We start from the raw sequence: 13,001 nt of genomic DNA on the forward strand, positions 1-13,001 counted from the left end.
AAAATATTGAATTATTATAAATATATTTCATTTCAATATTGTAGAAAGATAAAATCATAAAAAAATCTAAGTCTAGAAAAAATCTATGTGGTAAAAAAAAAAAAAAAACAAAAAAAAAACAAAAAAAAACAAAAAACTTTTGAGACAACTTAATATATAATAATTTCATTTCGTTTAAATTCAATTTTATCAAATTTTATCAATATTATTGAATTATTATAATAAAAAGTGAATATTAATATATTATGAAATGATAATTTTTACTAATATCGATTACGATTTTTAATGTTAAAAATGTCTATATAAAAATATTGTAGAGCTAGTGAATGAAAGCAATTAAAGATAAGATAAGCGTCTTTCTTAAATTTGACTTTTCAGAATATTATTTTAAAGATTAAGAGAGCATATAGTGCAAGTTTGAGCGATACAATGACCATGTAAACGCGATGAATGTGTCGAAGGAGTTGATGGTGGAGGTGGCGGTGGCGGTGGTGGAGGAGGTGGTGGTGGCATATATAACCATCCAGTACTAGTTGGCCAAACGGTACCTGATGCAGAGGAGACCGGAAGTAACGAATTCGTATTATTTCCGGCTGTTACATGCGACGTTGGTCCACCCTCTACTCACATTACCTAAAATATAAAAATAATGTAATAAATATTTATAACATACAAATAATATTATACAAATATATACAATATAATATATAAATAAATATTTATTCAAAGCTATTACATTTAACAAATAAAATAAATTTATATATAAAACAAAACATTGTTTCCTATTATCAATATAAATTTCAGTTTTATGTCCTTGTTTCCATTAATGATTAGACTATTATAATATTTTTAAAATTTACGAAATCCATGAAATTTCTTGTTATTTTTAATATTAGTTTAATATTAGTTCATTTCATTAAAAAAAATAATAAGCCAATAAAAAAACGATGGAAATTGTTAAAAATGAACTAATGAAATTTATGCGAATATTCTCGAGTTTTTGATTATATTTGCAATTTTTATTGTAAATTATATTAATATTATTTCGATTTATGTTAAAAACTTTTATTATGTTCAATGTTAAGTGTGCCATTTTTTGATCTTTTAAAATTTTACATCAAAATTTAATGTTAATTTGAAGTAATTATTACGATAAATTTGATTATATTATTGTTTTATTTTAATCTCTAATATTATTACCTTATAAATAAAGCAAATGTAAAAAAAAATATTATATATATATTATAATATCATATTTTTCTATTTATTTAAAATTTTCTATTATATAATTTTTCTAAGAAAATATTAATATTATATACAAAAATTGTTAACCGGAAAACTTAATAAATAAATTTTTTATTAGATCAAATGAGACGATAATAGCATCTATCTTCATTTAATGCAATTTTAAGTTGATTATAAATTAATATAATTAAATAAGTTTTAATTATACATTAATTTTTATTATTCATAAAAATATAATTTTATGGATGTGTTTTTGTTTGTTTGTCTTATAGAATCGATCTTATTTATAGAAAAAAGCGATTTTAGAAACAAATATAATATAATAAATAAAACAAATATTAGTTTATAATTATTAAAATAAATATTTTTTGAATTAATCATTTTTCAATATTAGTATTTTAAACTGCATTTATTACATTATATTATGTAACCTACATTGTTATTAACATAATTCTTCATCGTTGATTCATTTTGTTTCAAATAATAATCAAGAGATAGATAAGGTTATGTTTGCATTTCGTGATACAAATAACGCGTCTCAGTACGCAAAGATGTCCAAAGTTTATTCAATAGATAATACATTATTTTAAAATAGATCATTTTTTCGAATAAAATAGATCATTTCATTAGAGTAAGTCAAAATAACAAATCAACAATAATATGAAATGATAGGAAACTAAAAATTTGTTATTATATTGGTGTAATAACAGAGTATGATGTATAATGCAGTTTTAATACATAGCTTTTTTTTTGCAGACAATGACGAACTATATACACTAAAGATTTTTTGGAAATTCTATCTAATTAAGAATTTTAAAAATATATTCTTAGATATTAATGCATTAGATTTTTATATTATAGTTTTATATATATCATATGTATTTAAATATATTATATTATAAAATACCTGCAAGATTTGACTGGCTTCGAAAGCTGTTCCAGGGAGTAGGATCACTGGACTGCTAACGTGTCCACTTTCTACGCATATCATATTTGGAAATTCGTCATCTCCAAAATCTGGTATATCACGAGCTTTTTCCTGCCACGGATTCCAAACCACTGTATCGGGAAAATTGTATTTTTGTACTCGCATTTTTCTACCAGATACAACATTGGTAATAATGTGTTCTGGTTGTGTATTCTGATAAATTCTATCTGTCCATTCACATACAGTTACTACATCGCGACCTTCTTGAAAAATTTGGTTATCTCTTGTCTATAAAGAAAAATTTTCTTTAGTAAATGTTTATTAACAGAAATTTATTTTTTATTTAAAATGTATATTATTATGTATAATCAGTTTGATATGATTATAATAATAATACCTTGTCGATAAATGTGCATCCATGAAGACCAGTAATCTGGCATCTTCTAACATCTGGCACTTTGAAGTATGTATGTAATAACAAATTAAAACTAAAAGTGTGATCTTTACTAGGATTGTATACGCCAATATTGAAATGTAATTCCTTCTCCCGAAGAATTAATCTATATGTTAATTTAAATGGATAATTCCACATAGAACGAGTGAATTCACTGTCCATAATAGAGAAAATTGCCTCGACATCACCACTTGGTAAACGTTCAGGAGATTTTTCCACATTCCAACGAACGATTCTCGCGAAACCATGAGGCGGTCCAAATGTCCATGCTCCAAATTGTGCTGAATTAAATTGAAGGACATATGTAACATTTAATTTTACACTTTTTTTCACATTTACAAGTGATTATTTTAATAAATTATTCCATTTCGTTTTGTATATACTTACGAAAAACGAAAGGAATGCCTCCTCTAATAGCTTTCTTTCCATCAAATACAGCTTGCTTACTGAAATATAAAAAAATTTTCTTCTAATTAGATATTAATAAAAGAGAAATTATTTTTAAAAAATTATTAAAATTAAATAGTATTTCAAAATTATTATAAAAATTATAAATTATTATAAATATTATATGAAATATAATTTTGAATTTAAATGCATTAAAAATTTTTTATTATTTGTTACAATATTTTAAAATAATAATATTTATCTTATAATATTGAAATACTTATTATTATAGATTATGATTTTAATTTAATAAAGGTAAATTATATTTATAATATAATTTAAAATATGGATAAATTATGTATTTTATATCTAATTTATAATTATAGATAATTATTATTATAAATTTTATTTTAAAGTGATTAAAAATTATAAATGAAGAATATAATAGTATTTGATATTTAAAAATTTTATTAAAAAATTAAAAAATTTTAAATTTATTAGATAATAGATTTTTTCATATAATTTATTAATTTATTAATTTTATTAATCATTAAATTTATTAATTTATTAATTTCATTATTTATATTTTTCATATTAAAAGTATATAAATAAAAAATTCAATGCAAAAAAAAATATATAAAAATTTAAAAATCTTTTAATTAAGTTTTATTATTCATAATATAATGAAACAGAGAATGATTATTTATTTTTCATAAAAAAATAAATTGTAATAATGAATACAATTTTTTCATTTAAGATTTTATTTTTAGAAAATCTTTAAATACAAATGAAATTCTCGATTATATATGAATGAATAATCAAAAAAAAAAAAAATAATAATAATAATATTATATGTGAAAATGAATAAAATATGAAAAAATTTTTTTCATTTAAAAATTAATTTCTGAAAATATTTGAAAATTCATTGATTAGTTAATTATATATATATTTACATTCTCAAAAATGAAGATTTAAGACTTATTTTAAAAATATTATTTTTTACTTTATATTTTCATATGAAAATAATTTATAGTCAATAGTTTATTCGTATTCAATCGAGAATTAGCTAGAGAATTTTACGCTTAATTGAAAACAGTCTCAATGAAAAAATTTTATTTTTTTCTTTCAAATTATTTTTTCATTCATTATTTTATTTTCATGAAAAATTACTTTCTGTTCAGTTATATTACAAATAAAACGATATCTTATATATTTTTAAAGTTTTGTATGAGAAAATTGATTTTAATAAATTATCTATGTAAATAATATATCTATATAAATTTGATTGATCATTTTTTAAGTTAAATTTGAGTGAAATTAATAATGTATACTATGTATTGAATATGTTGAATATGTATACTATGTATTGAAAGTCTTGTCAAAATGAAAAAAAAAATTAATTACTTTCAAATATCAAGAATAGAAATGTTTGCAATGTTAATGAATTGATTAAAGATAAATTGATTTCAAAGTCACAAATTTCTATCTAGTAACAAGAAGAGGGGAAGATAATGATTTTTATAATTAAGAAAATAATACATTCATACATTAATTAAAATTTACTTAAAATATATTATTACTACTAATTTTTCTAATTTTATTATATTTTTATTATATATATTATTATTATATATGATTATATTTTTAATACATTGAACTAATTCTTATTCAAGTTTTATTTAAATCTTGAAATAAAAGAATATTTAAGTCTTGAATAAATTTTATAATTTTATATTTCTTATTTATAATGTTTAGAATATATTTATTTAATATATATATATATATATATATATATATATATATATATATATTATATAGATTTAGTATTACTCAATTTATTTATCCAATTTGTTACTAGAATACAATATTTTTTTTTTTTTTTTTACTATATTTGTTTGAACATAAAAAATTTCTTGTTTTTGATTTCTTTTCTAATAAATAAATTGAATTAATTAAACGAATGAGTTGTATTTAGAAACATTATTTTTTACTACATATTATTTTTTACTTTTACATATATATATATATATATATATATATATATATATATAGTTATTATACTTAAAAAAGTATAATATAGAGAAGTATAATATAATATTAAGAGCAAAAATAAAATGGATATTTTGAATAATGTTTTTGAATAATGTTTCTGAATAATGTTTTTAAATAACATTTATTTCAAAAACTTAAAAAATATATTAATTTCTTTCTTAGAAATATTGAAAATACATTTATATATTATTTCGTACTCCTTTTTACAAAAGAAATAAATCATTTTATAAAAAAAAAAAATGAACGAAAGAAGAAGATAAAAATTTAATTCATATTTATACAAAAAGAGAACAAAATCACATTTTTTAAAATATGATTTTGTTTGAATTGAATTTAGAAATATTAAAGTAAGAACAAAATTTTAATTCCATTATATTTATTATCGCGGTATAAAATAAAAAAATGTTATTATATTTTCTTCAACATAACAATGTTATTTAGTATTCTGGATGCGTAAATCATAAACGTTAAAAGTAATTTTATCTGTTTATACGATTTCTCGAAGTGGACACAGAATATACAAAGAGAAGGATGGAAGAGTATGCGCGCGCAAAACAGAGAAAGAGATAGGACTTGATATAAGGAAAGAGAAAGAACGCAGAGAGAAAAGAGAAGGACGCAGAAACGAATCAGAAAGTGAGAAGGAGAAGGGAGTAGAAGGAACGATGTACCACCACGAAGTACGACGCGGCGCGGTGGTAGGAACGCGGCTGACGCCAAGCAAAAACGATCGGCGCTGTCTGCCGTGCTTTTTGCAGGCATCACAGTTTCAACCTCTCCTCCTCGTCGTTTCTAGCTGCTGTTACCCTCCATTGCTACTGCTACTCTCCTCTGCTGCTTTTGAGTGGCACGCAATTTCTGACGCAGTTAACCCTGATATTCTTTATCGAATATCCTTTTGCCTGATTAAATCAAACCAATTTTGAAGAGAAAAGAAACTTTTGACATCTCAAAACTTTGACATTTTCGGAATCGCAGCCGTTCGCAGCATGAAAAGAATAAGAAGATTAACGTATTGTATTAAATTAAATATGTGAAATAAATATATATATATATATATATATATATATATATATATATATATATATATATATATTTATTTATTGCAATTAAAAAAATTATGGAGAAATTAATGTATTTTGAATTAGAAGAATTAAATATATGTATATGTGATTCACATATTTTGAACTGAATGGTTTGTATAAAATGTTATAAGCTATATTTTCTCGAAAACTTTATAATAAAATTTATATTGATATAATAATAATTTAATACTTTAATAATTTAATTCTTTTAATTTAAAAGTTATTTCATCTAATATCTTTTCATCTATCATCATTTATCTTTTTCTGAAATATAAGAGAAAGACATTTTTTTTCGTTTTTATTATGTTTTTAGTCTGAATTAATGTAGTTTATTGCATTTCATGATAATTTATTAAAAAATAAATATAATTTATTTCCTATTGTTTCTTGTTTTAATATTTTTTTTGAATAAATAAATAATTTATATTTCTAAAATTTTAATTTTATTTTAATAAAATATTGTTTATATATTTTTCAATTTATGTTTTCATAAATTTGCTGGACATGGCATATCTTCTAGAAATTTATTAAAAATATTTTTTATTTTTTTATTATAAAAATCAATAATTATATCATATATAATGATTTCACAACTCACGATATATAAATGAAGATTTTCAGAAGATAAATATATAAATATTAATTTGACTACAATAAATATAAATATTAAATCGTAATTTGATATTTATTAAATTATTATTAATTATTTTTTATTAATAATAATTATTAGGTTTTATAATAGTATTATAATCTAAAGTTTTATAATTGTGTTCGTGAAATTCAAATTTGAAATTTGTAAATTTGTGTTTTCGAAAGAAACCTAGAATATTTAATTTTTTACCTAAAATTATTAATTTTTTTCTTTTTTTTATTTGTTTTAAAAAATATTATTTATCAAGAATTAAAATTTTAATAAATTTTGATTTAATAGTAACAATAGTTATTCTTTTAGTTTTTTAAAAAAATTATATGAAATTTTATGATTTATTTTTCTCTATATGAATTATTTTCATGTAAATTAAAATAAGTCAAAGGTTTAATAAAATAAATTCATTTTAATTATTATTAATTAAATAAAAATAAATACAAAAATTGATATATAAAAATGTCAGTTGAAGTTTATTTAAGTTATAAGCACTTGAAGTTTACATTAAATAAAGAGAAATGGTAATGTGATAAAGATAGAATGAAATAATTGTTTATTGTTTAACATAAATTTCAATGATTTATAATCTAATAAATAATATTCAACTGACATTTGTATAAACATTTGTATAAATTAAATATAAATTTTTATATTTAATTTAACAACATTTCAATATTCCTTGAATATATTAATATTCTATATATATATATATTAATATTACTTTTTTCAAAATAGTAATAATAATCTTTTGATTTATTCATAGTTTCAAAATGATACATATATTTAGAAGAAGATTTATGTTTTTATTTTATGTTTTAATTTTTGGAAACAAAAAAAGTTTGTATGGATTCATTAGGTAAGTAGAATAACTGGTATCATATCAGCCAGAAGAATATTTTTTAAAAATATCATAAATGCTTCATAATTTGATTTAATTACTAAGGAAAAAAAACGATAAATATTTTTAAAATATAAACAAATATTGAAAAGATTGATATTATAAAATTTTATGACTTTTTTTCAAAAAAATTCATGTTTTAAAAAAGTTAAATATTAAAATAGTTAAAATATGTTATAAAAATATATAATATAAAGATAATATATTTAAATTTAAATATATTTATATATATAATTTCTTTTATTTTTTTGATATAATTTTCTGATTATGTATTTAATAAAACTTTATTATGAAATTGATTTATAATCTTCCATTTCTTTGCCTTTTTTATTTTTAAGTTTTATGAACACATTTTTATTTTATAATGTCAATATTTTTTCAAAAAACTTTTTTCAGAATTCAATCTATGAAAAAGGTTTGATATCGATTCCAAACATCATAGACCTAACTAAAGATAATATAGAGATAGACCTAATAAGAGATATTAGATATTCCTATGTTTTTGAAACTTAAATAGGAACATTCTAAACGAAATATATCAAAACTGTCTTACATTCTTCATATATATCTATTTTATATATATATATATATATATATATATATATATATATACACATTTATATATCTACTATAAAATATACCAACAATAAAAAAATTATCCAAAACATATATAAGTAAATAAAAACATATATAAGGTAATATACAAACATATATAAAGTAAATAAAACGAAAAACAAAAAAAAAATATTTCCTTTCACAAAATAAGAAATAAATATATAGCATATCATGCTTTAGCAGCAATTTTCATTTTACGATATAGAAGTCAAAAAACGACACCCGTTGTATATCGAAGATACTTGTTCGAAGCTCTGACGAAGCTGCTAGTTTTTGCGTTTCCCCGTTTTCAATGGTTAGAAGCGGTAACAGCAGCAACAGCAGCGATAGTAGAGCAGAGGCAGCAGCAATAGCAGTGCTAAGAGAAGCTGCGGGATTGGTAACGCTCTCTCCTCCCGAACCTCGCCTTCCCAATGCTTCCTGGCTCGGTGGAACTTTGTTTAACTAAGGCTAGCAAGAAGTAAACCTATTTATACTAGGTCGGACACGTTTACGCCAATGTGCCTGTACCATGACCACTTCTACTCTCTCTCTCTCTCTCTCTCTCTCTCTCTCTCTCTCTCTCTCTCTCTCTCTCTCTCTCGAGTTGCCCTTACCCTGGAACGATCGTGTGAAACTAAGTACAGTCCTGAAAGCTGCTGATAAACGAGAATATTCTTAACAAAAAATTCTACTGCTAACGGAACTTTCCATCGTCATTATGCTAATAAAACTGACAACACGAATGACACCGATGAATGTTTTAATTGTCTGAAAAAATAATGTTTTGGATAATTTTGTAACTTTATATAATAGAATTATTAAAAAGAACTATTAAAAAGAACTATTAGACTATTAAATTGTATTGTTATAATAAATATTTGTTAAATAATTTTTCTTTTGAAATAGGATTTAAAGAATAGAATTAGGAATGGGAAATGATATTAGAAATAGATTAAAGTAATTAATATGAATATTTAATATTGATTTAATGAAAATGAAGTTTCGATGAATAAAATATATATTAATTTAATAAATTATATATAATTAATTATTCAAAATATTTATATTAAAATACAATAATTTGATTTTTTCTTTTATTCTTAAATATAACTTTTAAATAATACAATAAAATATAATTTTTTTGAATAATTGAAAAATTAAAAAATTTAATTGAAAAATATTATATTATATATTATGCTTTTGTATAATTATATTTCTATACATACATCTAATTACGTACTTACATCTAAATTAAATAAATAATTTTAACTAATTTTAATTTAAACTTTATTTAAATTTAGAAATTTTTTTGATAATTATTAACGTTCGAATTATAAAAATATTATTCAAAATCTATCAAAATAATTAAAAATAAAATCTTTCAAAATTTCATTATCAATGATTTTTGAAAATTATAAATTAGAATTTTTAAAGATTATTGTTTTTTTATATTTAATATTTTTATTCTATTTTAATTTTATATCAACATATCTCAAATCAATGTAAATAACAATAATGCATACAAAAATTTTGATAAGTTTCATTAAGTAAATAAATAGATTGAATTATTCTAGAAAATAATTTATTTAATTAATTTATATAATATAATAACCATCATTATTTTTTAAACTCTTTCTATTGTTCTGATAATAATTCAAGTTTTTTACTATAAAAATTATTTTATTTTTTTTTATCAAAGTATGCAATTTCAAAGTTTGCAAAAACTACAATTTTTTCCTTTTTATATAAGTTATTGTGACATAAAATAATTATTAAAATATTGTTAATAATCAAACAAGCTAAGAAAAGCAATAAAAAAACATTTTAATTAAAAAAAATTCAATATTTTTCATAATAATATTATAATAAAATATATTAATTTTATCATAATATGAATTTAATGCTATTATACCAATAAGAAAAAGTTATTAAAGACAATTGATTGACTTTTTTTGTAAAAAGAAATGATTTCATTATATATATATATGTCTGTACATATGTATATTTATATAATATATATAGAATATCTGATAGTTGATATATAATAATAAAATTTTCATTCAATAGTAATAAAATTAAAATAAATATGGTTATATTTTTAATAAAATTAATATCTTATTTAATAATGCATGTATACATTTTATTACCTAACAGATTAGCTTACATTAAATTATATTGCAAAATAAATGTTGATGATAGTTCAAGAATATAAATAGAATGAATGAAGTTGAACATATCAATTGAGAATTAATTTTTATTAATTCTTATTATCGATATTTAATATTGATTTAAAATATGATTAATTTGATATTTTGAACAATTTTAAATATATTTTGAATTTCTTAATTTAATGTTTGATTCGATAAAGAAACATCTTTTCGAACTCAATATAGTTAATATTATTCGATAAAAATTGTTAATAAACGATTATTTTATATTTCATAATAAATACACTTTCCAAAAAACAACAAAATATTTGTATAAAGATAACTTTTAATAAAAGTGCAAAATTATCTTGTTAATTAGTCGTATATAAACTTATATCAGAGATCAAATGATCCGAAATTCAAAGTTCTTACATTAATATAGCAATGTAAACTAATTAACTAGACAGTTCACTGTTATATTATATAATTTATAAATATAATTATTGTCTATTTATTATTATTTTTAAATTGTATAATAAAATTTATTATATAAATTAATAAATTATACAATAAATAAATATTTATTATATATATATAAGAATTTATTAATGTCATTGCTTAGAAGAAATCAAAAATAACATTACGTATGAAATAAAAATATTATTGAAAATTTCATTAATTCGTAATATTCATATTTGTCTGCAAATATTTTATCTTATCTCATAATATAATACTTATTACTAATTATTGATATCATATCTGCAGATTTGCAAATGGTAGAAAAAATTTATATTTTTCGAATAAGAATATAATTTTTATATAGCTCTTGAAAAACAGAGTTGAGTTATTTACAAAATATTTTTTTTTATGAAAATAACTTACTTAACTTATTTAAATCAACATGAAAATTAGATAATAAGATGAAAATTAATTTAAATATAATATCTTCTAAATTGAATATTAAAGATACATACAAGATGTATGTATATATACATATAAGAATTTCTATTTGGAATCACGATTTTTGATTATTTAGGCAAATATTTGTATACAATTTTTGTAGATATCCATAAATAAAAATCAAGAAATTATTAATATTTTTTAAAATATGAATATAAAGTATACGTACATAGATAATTGACGTATTTTATTAGTAGATATGGTATGCAAATCATTATTGTATTTTATTATCTTATTTATTTATTAGAAAATTGTTTATAAATTTAAATGAGAAAATAGTAAATTGATTTAAATATAATATATAGGAAGTTAAAATTTTTGTAAAGATTTACGAGAGTAAATCGTAACTAATATATATTATTTATAGTGATTATTGAATTGTTAATAAATTAAATGTTAATTTATTATACTTATTATAATTTATTAACAATTCAATAATCACTATAGATATATTACATATATTAATTACATATGTTTCTATTTGATTTTTAACACCTGTTCATGTCATTATTTGATTTTTTTCACATTAAGCTTTAGTTTATGTATTTATAGATTTTAATATAATAACAATTAAATAATATATTATATGAATAATATACATAGAAATAGATAGGAAATTATAATATTTTAAAGAATAAAAATTATAATAAAAATTTTGTCAATCTTTTTATTTAATACTAATTATTTTTAAAATTATTTGTATATATATATATATATATATATATACGTAAATTAATATATAAATTAATTTAGATGATATTAATTGATAAGAAATACTTGATAGAAATATATCTTTAAATATCTAATTAATTATTATATTAAAATTCGAAATCTATCTATAATATTTTACTTTATTATATAGATTTATATACTGTTTCATTATAATGTAATTATAATGTTTTTTTTGCGAATTATAAGTACTTTATAATCTTATCTTGAAAATAATTGTTGATCGAATTAGAAAAAATTAATTGATAGAAATTTTTTAATACATATATGAATTATTATGAATCATTATTTCTTCGAGCAATAAATTATCCAAAACTATTGAGCGATTTGCATTATTTATTTTTATCTTCTAATATAAATAAAACATAAATATTCATGTTAATATAGATGTTAATACAGAATTAATGTATGAAATAAGTATATTTATATGCAACATTTTAAATCATTCGTTATCCATATGCGTTGCATATGCAAAATGATTTGGATATTAATATTTAATGTAACATGATCTACAAATTATAAATATTTCTTTATATTGAATTATATAAAATTTATTTTAACAAATATCCCATAATTCTTTAAATATAAAAATTAAACTTTTGTATAAAACTTTTAGATGTTCCCATCTTCTTTTTATTTCTTTTTTTTTAATATTATAAATAAAAATTATAAATAATTATTTCAACATCTGCATATAATAGAAACTTTTATAATATTTTATATTTTATTATTTAAAACATATTTTATTTATATTATTATTTATATTTTAATTAGTTATAATCAAATATTAAGAATTATTTATATATGTTATTATTATTATTATTATTATTAAGTTTCTATTTACGATTAAATATTATTTTTTTGAAATTACAT

General features: G+C 18.9%; 1 protein-coding gene across 1 annotated transcript in view; it reads right to left on the minus strand.

Annotated features, from left to right (window-relative positions):
* Positions 1 to 363: 363 nt before the first annotated feature.
* Positions 364 to 13,001, minus strand: part of LOC727456 (glucose-6-phosphate 1-epimerase) — a 28,214-nt gene continuing 15,576 nt past the window's right edge. Inside the window, exons 3-6 of the mRNA XM_003251812.4 lie at positions 3,015 to 3,073; positions 2,571 to 2,908; positions 2,153 to 2,461; positions 364 to 633 (exon numbers count right to left, since the gene is read on the minus strand). Of these exons, the coding sequence (XP_003251860.1) occupies positions 625 to 633; positions 2,153 to 2,461; positions 2,571 to 2,908; positions 3,015 to 3,073 (715 nt within the window). The 3' untranslated portion in view covers positions 364 to 624. The remainder of the gene's footprint in view (positions 634 to 2,152; positions 2,462 to 2,570; positions 2,909 to 3,014; positions 3,074 to 13,001) is intronic.

The sequence above is a fragment of the Apis mellifera genome, linkage group LG2 (assembly GCF_003254395.2).
Source record: "Apis mellifera strain DH4 linkage group LG2, Amel_HAv3.1, whole genome shotgun sequence".
Classification (NCBI taxonomy): Eukaryota; Metazoa; Arthropoda; class Insecta; order Hymenoptera; family Apidae; genus Apis; species Apis mellifera.